The sequence below is a fragment of the Stegostoma tigrinum genome, chromosome 22 (genome assembly GCF_030684315.1).
Source record: "Stegostoma tigrinum isolate sSteTig4 chromosome 22, sSteTig4.hap1, whole genome shotgun sequence".
Classification (NCBI taxonomy): Eukaryota; Metazoa; Chordata; class Chondrichthyes; order Orectolobiformes; family Stegostomatidae; genus Stegostoma; species Stegostoma tigrinum.
Genome location: NC_081375.1, coordinates 6,386,508 through 6,398,493, shown reverse-complemented (window position 1 = coordinate 6,398,493; position 11,986 = coordinate 6,386,508). Strand labels below are relative to the sequence as shown.

Genomic DNA, 11,986 nt, shown 5'->3' with positions numbered 1-11,986 from the left:
GGCAGTAATGCAGAGACTCGAACAAACAGCTCTGCCAATCATCCAACCCAAACTTTGGGTCCGCTATGTGGATGACACCTTTGTCATCACTAAACAAAACAAATTAGAGGAAACCTTCAAGACCATCAATAATACCCGCACTGGCATAACATTCACAAAAGAGGTCCCATTTTGATTGGGACAACACATCCATCCTAGGACAAGCCAAACAGAGACATGCACGAGAATTCCTAGAAGCATGGATTTCCAACTGGAATTCCATCAACAAACACATTGACTTGGAGCCCATCTACCACCCTCTGAGAAAAAGAACAGGAAATGACATCACCAACCCAAGGAAACCTAACCAGATAAATAGAAAGCGGGACATAACACCAGCACTTCACCGGAGGCTCACTGATGATGTTACCTAGAATGGTGACGAAACGTCCGAAAACGAACCTTCTAGCTCAGTGAGCAAATTCACATCCAGAACCTCAAACTGAGCCACAAATCTTCTCAAAACTCACTGGAATAAAACCTGGGTCCCTGGTGTGGTGAGGCAGCAGTTCTAACCCACTTTGCCACCATGTCGCTCTGATTATCAACATTCTCAGGGTTACCACAGACTGGAAGCTTAACTCACCACAAACACAGTGGTTACAAGAAGCAGGTCAGAGCCTAGGAGTCAAGGGGCTAGTAACTCACCTCCTTCTCCCGAAAGCCAGTCCACCACCTAGAAGGCACAAGTCAGGATTGTGATGGAACGTACAGCTCCAAAAACACTCAAGACATGCAACATCATCCAGGACTAAACAGCCCACCTGGTTGGCACCCCATCCATCAACTTTAACATTCACCACTGACACACAGTGATATCAGTGTGTGCCATCAACAAAATGCATTGCAACAACTCACTAAGGCTCCTTAAGACAGCACCTTCCAAACCTGTGACCATTTCTATCCAGAAAGACAATGACAGCAGGCACATGGGAACAACGCCATCTGCAAGTCCCCTTACAAGCTACTCACCAACCTGGCTTGGAAATTTACTGTTATGTTTTCACTATTGTTAGGTTAAAATCATTGAACTTCCTTCCTAAAAACATATCTACAGTCCAAGGACTGCAGTGAGTCAACACCACGTCACGACCAGCTTCTCAAGGTTAATCAGAGATTGGTAATAAATACTGAGCTGGATGGCAATATCCATATCCCACGAATGAATAAGTAAAAAAAAGGAGACCTTAGCCTATAATTTTTAGCTTACAAGTACTACGAGAGGGGTCTTCTGTCTGTGCTGCCACTTTTCAAGACTGATGTTAAACAGAGACCTGTCTGAGTTCCCAGGTGGATATAAAGATCCCACTGTCTTCCTAGTGTCCTGTGCAATTTGTTTCTCTCAAATATTTCTAAACGCAGAACCAGCCTATGAAGTAATGTTTCCCCCCCAGTGGCCCACATTTTAAGGTTATGCCCTCTTAATCTCATTTTAGTGTCAACTCTGTTTTCCTGCCCACTTTCTGTAATCCTTCATCTGTTGCTAATTGAAAGAAATCTCTCTCTTCTCCTTCAATTTATTCAATGTCCCAGCATCCCTGAGCTCTGGGGTAGTGAATTCCACAGATTCATGACCCTTTGAGAGAGGTAATTTCTCATCTGTTTAATCCTCATCTAAATCAACTACCCCCTGTCCTAAAACTTATGACCAAAACTCAAGAGTACCAGCCTAAGGTGCTTGCTCTCTCTTCATAAGATAAACCCCCTGATCTCTTGAATCAACTGAACGAACTTCATCTGAACTGTTCCCAATGCAATGACATACCTCCTCAAGTAAGGGACCAAAACTGTATGCAATACTCTAATGCCTTGTACAGTTGCAGCAACACTCCCCTATTTTTATACTCTATTCCTTCACCAATAAATGCTAAAATCTCATTTGTCTATCTTATTACCTGACATACAAGTTTTCTACAATTCAAGCACCAGGGAACACAGATCCGTCTACACCGAAGCACTCTGATGTTTCTATTTAGATTATAAGATTTCTATTCTTCCAACCAAAATGGATAACCTCACACTTATCCACGTTAAACTCCAAATAAATGGGTTTGCCAACTATTTTTAAATTTAGTTCAACTTTTATAAGAACAGAGGTTAAGTTTTTAAAAACCAAATTCACAAAAATGACTTTTTTTCCCCCCTCAGCCCAAGGCCTCACTACCGAACCAGAGCAAGAACACAGGGTCACTTAGACTGGGGGAAATCAGGCACTTCAAGTGGGGAAAGCAGCTGATCTGGTATCTCAGGAGATGGCTGATTACTTGGTGCAGATCCTGTGCTAGCTTGCAGAGGGAGAGAAAGGCATTCTCATTTGAGGTGAAAGACATAGGTTGTGGACGAAGGGCTGGTCAGTTCCAGGGGTTGGGTCTGGAGCAGCTGAGATTGGGTTCAGAGTGGGGCAAGGGTGTTGTGGGACAAAAGTATTGGGTTCTGTGGAGGTGTCCCATTAGGGTCTTGGGGGGGGGGGGGGGGGGGGACACATGTAGTTCAGGGTAATTGGGGATGGGGATTAAATTCTGGCCTAGGCAGCAAAATCCTCATCCCATTAAAGAATTCAGAAAAAAAAGCTGAATGGGAGAGAATCTCATGGAGCCATTCTTTGAAACTTCAGAGGATAGAGACCTAATTTACTCAATCTGGGGTGAGCTGAATTAGGTCCTGAAGAAGGGTAATACCCAAAACATCGATGTCTCCTATTCTCCAGAAGCTGCCTATTTCAATCTCTGTCTGGAGATGACAAGTCCTCAATAGATGAGAAATATGAGCAGCTTTAGACCAAACAGCCCATCACACCTGCCCCATCATGACAGGATTTGAAATGCAAGATCACTCTCCTGCCCACTCCTTGTAGCCCTTGTTTCCACAAGAGACCCAAACATCAGCCCAAATCAGCCTTAAACATATTAAATGACAGAGACTCTGCAATCCTTTGTCCCAAAAGATTGTAAAGAGTACTCAAAGAAATTTTCAGGTGGCATGGTGGTTCGTGTTGCAGCCTCTCAGCATCAGGGACCTTGTTTTGATTCTACTCTTGGTGATTGTCCATGTGGTGTTTGCACATTCTCCCCATGTAGAGTGAGTTTCCTGTATCCTCCCACAGTCCTAAGATGTCCAGGTAGGTGGAATGGCCATGCTAAATTGCCCTGCAGTGTCCAGGAATGTGCAGGCCAGACGGATAAGCTGTGGGAAATGCAGAGTTACAAGGATAAGGTGGGGGAACAGGTCTGAGTGGAATGCTCTTCAGAGGAACCATGTGAACAATTGCAATTCAGATGGACTGAATGGCCTCTTTCCACACTTTGGGGATCCTACACAGTTCATCCTCTCAGTCCTTAATGAGCGGCCCTTTACCCCGAAAAGCAGTCCCATGTTCTAGTTCCTCTTCCAAGGAAATCTCTTTTACTGTCAAGCCCATCCATAATGGAGGAGTCAATGGTCTAGTGGTATTATCATTGGACTGTAGACAGATGTAACAGATCCCTTTCAATCCTCGCTGAACACCATCACACTGTGAACAGGTGGTAGCACTGCAGTTCAGATTAATGGTTAAATCAACAATATTTCCATTAAATGAACCTCCCTGAGGAAGTGGTGGATGTGGGCACAATTACAATGTTTAAAAGACACTTAGATGGATACATGAGTACGAAAGGTTTGGAGAGATATGGGTCAGAAGCAGGAAGGTAGGCCCTGTTTGGGATTATGTTCGGCATGGACTGGTTGAACTATAGGGTCTATTTCTGTGCTGTATGACTACGAAATGTGTTAGGTGGTCACACCTGAGGATGTTGACTAACTCTGCTGTATCTGTCCTGGGAGTGTTTGATTTTGTCACTATATAGGCTGAAAATTTCTCCATTGAATGTGTTTGATATTCATTACATTAAAACTAAAGTACAACTCTTGATGTGGGCTCGTTTCGAAATTACAAAATTGACAGGATCAGTCATAATAAACACACTGCAAATCTTAGCATGCCTCTTTCATTAGGTAACATTGACATAGCATAGTACAGGAGATCTGATGACATTGTGGTGATGCTCTGGAAAGAGAATGTTTAGATTTATTCAGATTCCAGCATCATCAGCACCAAAAGGACAAGGAGCTGAAAATACTCAGTAGCTCAGGTTGCATGCATAGATATGACAGCAGAGCCAGCCTTCAGGGCAATGATATTTCATTGTTTCATCCAACTCTAAAATGTCTATTATATACTTTGGTTTTGTATTAATTAGATTGCAATATTGTACTTGTGGAAAATCTTAATCATTGATAGCAAAGCAAGATGTAAAAAGTGAACAGGAAGAACAAATGAGTCTGTCATTAAACAGAACATCTCAGCATTCTGAAGTTAATTTTATGGGTAAAAGCAGTAGCCATTTTGTGCAAAGGAGAAACACAGGACCTAGGTCAGGAATAGACTCTGCAGCCTTTCTGGCAACACCCGCCCCGCCCCCAACACCAGCAAACAAAATGCAAAAACCCAACCAACGTGATGAATGGCCAGTCAATCTGTTTTTGATGGTTTTGGCTGAAAGAGGAAATGTTAGCATCAGGAGAACTCCTTGGCGCAGTTGTTTGTTTGCTGAACTGGCTGTTTCATGGTGTGCAGACGTTTTGTTACCATTCTAGGCAACATCATCACTTCTGGTTGTTTTTCAGCAGTGGTCAGACTGGGAATGACAAGACCCACCACACCAGAGAATCATTTAATTCGGAATGGAGCAGAACACCAATGCTTCGATTAGGGGTCGTACTGATGATGTTGCCTAGAATGGTAATGAAATGTCTACACACCAAAGATCAACCGACTCAGCGAGCTCACAAACAACTGTTTCGACAACCTGAGCTACTTTTGCTTAGACCTTGGGAATTCCTTGGTCTTCTTTCAATAGTGCCATAGGACTTCAGAAGCTCAGTTTAACATCCAAAAGACTGAAACTTTGACAGTGCAGCTTATTCCTTTTACACCGAACATTAGCTTGTATGGTTAAACCCATGGATTTGGGCTTCAATCTTGAAGTTCACAGATGAGTATGTTAACATCTGACGTAAGCAGGTACTCCATACCCATCACCTGAATAAACTTTCCACTTCAGGAAAATTAATCATTTCAGTAAGGTCCCTCAGCTTAGATCATCTTAAATTTAAAGTATTCTGAAACTGCTTTAAGACTCAAATTTATATAGCACTTCAACAGTAGGCATAATCCTGACTTCACTGATTGAGGACATTTCATTTCTGTTGTCTACCAATGTTGAATTCTGGAGTCAACTTGGTAGTACTGAAGATTGAAAGCAGAACAAAAACCTATATTCCTTACACCTATATTATCCACAGAAATTACCTTCATTCCAGCATCCTGAGCTGGGTTTAAAACTTGCAATGATGCACAATATTTTAATCAATTCCAAAGTCCTCAATGAATATAAGGAAGGGAATGCATGCCAACACTTAATTTCAAAATGGGTGTACTTCAAAGGAGTTGTTTCAGACATTGTAGAAACTGCAGGTGGCGAATCTGAGATGACAAGGTGTACAGCTGGATGAACACAGCAGGCCAAGTACTACAAAGGGCTTGCTTTTGAATGGTTTTGCGGGGAGATTTTGTGCTACAATGCTGAGTTTCATAGGAAAACAAACATAATCACCAATCTGACTGTTAAAATACAAGAAATAATTGCCATAAACCTGACTGAATAAAAATAAAATCCAATTTATTCAGTCATTGTAAGTCAAGGAACCCAATATGAATCCATATCCAATCTCTTTGTGAGAACATGGGTCCCACATTACACAAATTCATTCAGAGCCAAAGAAACACAATCAAGAAAACAGCAGCCTCTTTGATATACATATATATATTTTTCTTGTACAAAGTTACATTCTGAACCGCAAAGGTTCATTAATAATAGGTAATAAATACTGAAATGGCTACACTGGAATATGAGCTATTGAGCTCACCATAATGAAGCCTTGGGTTTCAACAGAGAGCAATTCAACGCCGGAGCATTCAGTTTTCAAATTATAGAGCAATTAAAATACAAGATAAAGTGTCTAAAGAGGTCAACTTACAAAAAAGAATACAGACCATAAAATTTGAATTTTTTTTAAAATATGCTTCGAGAGACAATGTTTCTTTCTCAACAAAATTGTCAATATAATGAAAGCATTTCTGTTAGAGAAAAGAAGACATTTTAGTAGTGTGTATAAAATGATTCTGAGGTGCAGCGCAGGTTGTTGACTTTCCCTGTCAAGTGTGTCCAGAGTTTTCTACAATAAATTGCAAGAAAGAAAACTGACCTGAACTGGATGCTAGTCCTCTAAACACCACAAGGCTCTAAAACAAGACTGTCTGATTGACTGGCTCTCTTTCTCTCTCGACTAATCAACTGACACGAGTGCTACTCCAGGTAAATGTCCTTTGGTGACCGTGATAACACCCACACAGAAATAAATAGCTTTCTTTAGATTCATTGCAAATACAAATTAGTTCTTTAGAATAGTGTTAGCAAAATAACCCTCAAGAACTAACACCTGTTGTTTTACTAAGGCAGCCTATGTTCATTGAAGTGAAGTGACTATGCTCAGCAAGCGCTGTCTTTTAACAGTAGGAAGACCCTGTAGAAAGGACAAGAACAGGACAGCAGCTCAGAGATACTTATCTCCTGCTGTTTGTACTCCACCATGCAAACCGAGGAACCATGGTGAAGAACTGCTCAAACACAATGCATGAAGAAATTGAAACAAAAATAAACCAAATTAAAACAACATGCAAGGATTTTTGTGTACACAGTCAGTCTGTCATGAAGTTGTGCCTTCAGTCATCGTTGAACATGACTTGCCACACGATTAAGTGACTTCTCTCTGCTTTGGCCAGTGAAGGCTGAATCTGTAACGTCTCCCTGAGCTCCTCCGTTTCTTCACTCTCATCACCTAAAAGGGAACATCACATTTCAGACAACACTTGCTACAATCTATGAAGCTAATCAGAAGGTACCATAGAAGGTACCACAGAAGCCAGTCAACTGGCTCATTTTTCCTGTTCCAGTTCTTTGAAAAAAAACTATTAATTAGTGCCACCTCACTCTTGCAGCTTTTCCCCAAAGTCACTGTGAATTTTGCTCTTTCACGTACTAATCCAACTTTCTGTTTCTATCATTTTGGACAGTGTTTCAGATCAGAAACACTTGCTGCATACGCCTCATTGCTTTTTGTTATAAACCGAGAATACAAATATTAATCTGGAACCCATCTAAAGTGCAATCACTCAGAAATACAACAGCCCACTCACCAAAAGAACTCAAGAACACAGTTTAGATTGCCCGAGTGGTTACTATATTACATTGGACAGAAGTTGTGGGGTTTACATGGAACATACAGCATAGAAACAGGCCATTTGGCCCAATTAGGGAATGCCCCTCAAAGGTGGCAGCAAATTGATATTTCACAACCATACAGAAGGAATTCACACTTCATAATCAGTCCAGGGGAAAAAGAGAAGGCTTTCCTGCAGTGCTGCCTATCATCAAACCTTTGATACAACACAGAGTGACAGGTTCAGGTAGTGCAGCATATCAAGGAAGAATTGAAGAGCCTGACCAGTTCACCTTTCATGGATACCTACACTCTACTAGTCTATTTCTGGACATCAGGCAATAGTTACAAACATACAAATTAATAAGAGTAGGCCTTTTGGCCTGTCTAATCTACTACACCATGCAATAAGACCACGGGTTGATCTGATTGTGGCCTCAACTTCACATTCTTGCCTACCCCGATAACCACAGATTCCTCACTAGTCAGAATCAATACATTTTCACCCGGATAATATTAAAGATTCCCACCTCCATCGAGAATTTCAAAGACACATATGCCTCAGATAAAATTCTCAACAGTTCCATCTTAAAGGAGGGTAGCCCTTATTTCTGAACTGTATCTCATAGTACTAGACATTTCCTCAAGAGGAAACATCCTTTAGCATCCTCACTGTCAAGTTCTTACAGTTTCTTGTGCTTTTTTTGCTACTTTTATGTCCAATCATATTGCTTCTTGAAAAAAATGCCAGTTGTTATTTCAATTCCCTTGCTGAAAGGCATCCAAGGTAGCAATCAGAGAAAGATATCAGTTTTGAGGCAGGCTTGCATGCAGCTGTAGTTTTAAAACAACGTTCCAGAGTCAACCTTCAATCCATTCACTATTTCAGGTTTTGATTAGATTAGATTCCCTACAGTGTGGAAACAGGCCCTTTGGCCCAACAAGTTCATACTGCCCTTTGGAGCATCCCACCCAGACCCATTCCCCTATAACCCACACACCTCTGAACATTACGGGCAATTTAGTATGGACAATCCACCTAGCCCACACATCTTTGGACTCTGGGAGGAAATTTCTCTACTGTCCCCCCTCAGACTTCGTACAGTACTTCCTAATGCAAAAAGATCCCTTTCATTTATCTCCTTTCATGGCTGTAAGGTTGCTTGAACCATTTCTAAACTCAGCCCCGTAGGAGAATTCAGGTCTCGACATCACATGGACTGGAATTGTGAAAGCCAGAGTGGGAAAGAATGAATATTTGGATGTGGTTAATACAGAACATACATTTGAAAAAGAAAATGATATCAAAACTTAATAATTTTGAAGTTAAGACCATAGGAAATAGGAACAAGAGGACAACATGTGGCACCTTGAACCTTCTGCAGGATCATGGTCAATCCGACATTCCTGCCCTTTCCCTGATGTCTACCTTGAGAGTTGGTAACTAGGTACATGCTGCCATGGAAATGTATGACTTCAATAAGACCATAAGGCATAGGAGTGGAAGTAAGGTCCTTCGGCCCATTGAGTCCACTCCGCCATTTAAATCATGGCTGATGGGCATTTCAACTCCATTTCCCTGCACTCTCCCTGTAGCCCTTGATTCCTTGTGAGATCAAGAATTTATCAATCTCCGCCTTGAAGAAATTTAATGTCCCGGCCTCCACTGCGGTCCGCGGCAATGAATTCCACAGGCCCACCACTCTCTGGCTGAAGAAACGTCTCCTCATTTCAGTTTTAAATTTACCCCCTCTAATTCTAAGGCTGTGCCCACAGGTCCTAGTCTCCCCACATAACGGAAACAACTTCCCAGCATCCACCCTTGCTAAGCCATACATTATCTTGTAAGTTTCTATTAGATCTCCCCTCAACCTTCTAAACTCTTATGAATACAATCCCAGGATCCTCAGCCGTTCATCATACGTTAAACCTACCAGTCCAGGGATCATCTGTGAGAATCTCCGCTGGACACACTCCAGTGCCAGTAAGTCCTTCCTGAGGTTTGGGGCCCAAAATTGGACACAGTATTCTAAATGGGGCCTAACTAGAGCTTTATAAAGCCTCAGAAGCACATCGTTGCTCTTATATTCCAACCCTCTTGAGATAAACGACAACATTACATTCGCTTTCTTAATCACGGACTCTACCTGCAAGTTAACCTTTAGAGAATCCTGAGCCAACACTCCCAGATCTCTTTGTACTTCTGCTTTATGAATTTTCTCAGCGTTTAGAAAATAGTCCATGCCTGTGTTCTTTTTTCCAAAGTGCAAGACCTTGCATTTGCTCACGTTGAATTTCATCAGCCATTTCCTGGACTACCCTGCTAAACAGTCTACATCTTTCTGCAGCCTCCCCACCTCCTCAGTACTACCTGTCTGTCCACTATCTTCCTATCATCGGTAAACTTCGCCAGAATGCCCCCACTCGCTTCATCCAGATTATTAATATATTAAGTGAACAGCAGCAGCCCCAACCATGTACCCTGTGGGTTTCCTTGGTCTAACCTACTTGTTACCTGTTCAAAGAATTCTAACAGGTTTGTCAGGTACGACCTCCCCTTACTAAATCCATGCTGACTTGGTCTAACCCAACCCTGCACTTCCAAGAATTTAGAAATCTCATCCTTAACAGGAGAATAGGGGAATGTCAGACCTCTAATAGACCGTAGGGCTGTAGTCCAACTTGTGGGTGGTTCGATGTTTTTCTATGGTTAGCTGTTCTTTTCAAGGGTGGCACTGAGTTTCATAACAATGACAGATTATGCAGCAGGCTCATCATTCAGATCCACCAGCCAGATAGTTATCTGAAGTGAGTCCCACATACTATCAGCAGATGAGATGTGATGGAGACCTGCATTCACACTCAGCAATCCCCCTGACTGGGGAAGAGGGAAAAGAATATAGAATGGAAAATTAAAAAGAGAACATCTCTGTTTTAGAACAGTACAAAGAAAAGAAAGGATGGTCAAAAATCTAAGAAAAATCCTAAAACATGGTACACTTCCCTTAATGAACTTCACATTTATGTGAAGCAGTAAATAAGAAATATCCTCACCCATTCTGAAGTCAATGTAGCCCTCACCACCACTCATAACCAGCACTGATCTCACTGACTGCTGGCTGGATCCATCAGATGCAGAAGCTCCTGATTTTTCTAACGAGTGCTCAACATCACCATATGGTATACCTGGAGAATGACCAAACAGCAAAATAAAAGTTTAAATACTTCAGCCAGCTAAGATCATTTTACTTTTCAAGTAACACATTCATCCTATAGTGTCCTTTTCAACGTCACAACCATGAGCTGGAAGGCAGTGGCAACCAGAACTGTGGTTCAATCCTGGGCAACTTATTGTAGCGATGTCTCATCAGATATATCTCCCTTGAAAGATGGAGTACTTTACTGTAACAAAGGACATAACATGCACACTTGCAACTTGAGTTCAAGGATTGTGGCACATTTAATAACAGCCTGGAGTTACAGTACAGACCCTCCCAGCAGAAAATACTCTCAACTGCAAACAATGGACTGACTGCATTAAACAAACAATGTGGTCACAATTCACTTGCAATATCAATAGAAATCTATTCAGTTCGCAACAACGGAGGTTAAAAACTGTCCTCCTGTTTTGCGATACACTTTGAATCAAAATATTCTGAGCTGGGAAAGACAACTCTCAAAAACTCTCAAGCAGTCACTGGCTGGAATTTGTGGGAGCGGAAAAGAATGAATTGTTGGATGTGGTTAATGCAGAACATACATTTAAGAAAGAAAATGATATCAAAACTTAATAAACTTGAAGTTGACTAAAAGAAATATGAACAGCAGAAGGGCCCCTTGAGCCTTCAGCAGGATCACAGCTGATCTGATATACCTCTCGTCCACTTTCCTGCCCTTTCCCCTGTGAACATCGATTCCCCGACTGATCAGGAATCTATCCATCTCAGTCTTAAATATAGACAAGGACTCTGCCCCCAGAGCTCTCTGTGGCAAGGAGTTTCAAAGACACTCAACCCTCAGAACTCCAGTGAGCAGTTCCAAACTGTTTAACCCTTGCTCATAAGGCAATCACTCCATACTGGGGATCATCCTAGTTAACATTCTTTGAAATGCCTTTCTGTAAAATTTGTATCTCTCTCACTACTTGCCTTTCCACCTATTTCTGTATCATCTGCAAATGTGGCCACAGTTCATATGCTTCTTCTCTCCAAGTCATTAATAAATATCTTTAACAGTTGTGCTCCTAGAACTGATTCCTGTGGAATTCCATTGGTTACATGTTGCCAATTTGAAAGAGAAGCCCTTATCGCCACTTCATGTTTTATGCCCATCAGCCAATTCACTATCCATGCCAATATATTTCCTTCAACACCATGGACTCTTATTTCACGAATTTTTCTGAGCTGTCTTGTCAAACACCTTATGGAAGTCCAAATATAACATCTACTGGTTTCTTTCTACCCAATCTGGATGAAATCTCCTCAGAACGCTCAAATTATTCAAACATGCTTTCCCTCTCACGAAGGCATACCGACTCTGCTTGATGAGATTACGACTTTTCAAATGTTCTGCTATTACTTCCCTAATAATTAATTCCAACATTTTTCCAAACAATAGAAGTTAGTTT

At 41.5% G+C, this 11,986-nt stretch overlaps 1 protein-coding gene across 4 annotated transcripts in view; it reads right to left on the bottom strand.

Annotated features, from left to right (window-relative positions):
* Positions 1-5,738: 5,738 nt before the first annotated feature.
* Positions 5,739-11,986, bottom strand: part of LOC125463859 (C-Jun-amino-terminal kinase-interacting protein 4) — a 264,228-nt gene continuing 257,980 nt past the window's right edge. For all 4 annotated transcript variants that reach the window (XM_059653600.1, XM_059653601.1, XM_059653602.1 and 1 more), the window contains 2 exons: positions 10,414-10,545; positions 5,739-6,978 (listed from right to left, as the gene is read on the bottom strand). In XM_059653600.1, coding sequence (XP_059509583.1) covers positions 6,863-6,978; positions 10,414-10,545 — 248 coding nt within the window. In that variant the 3' untranslated portion in view covers positions 5,739-6,862. The remainder of the gene's footprint in view (positions 6,979-10,413; positions 10,546-11,986) is intronic.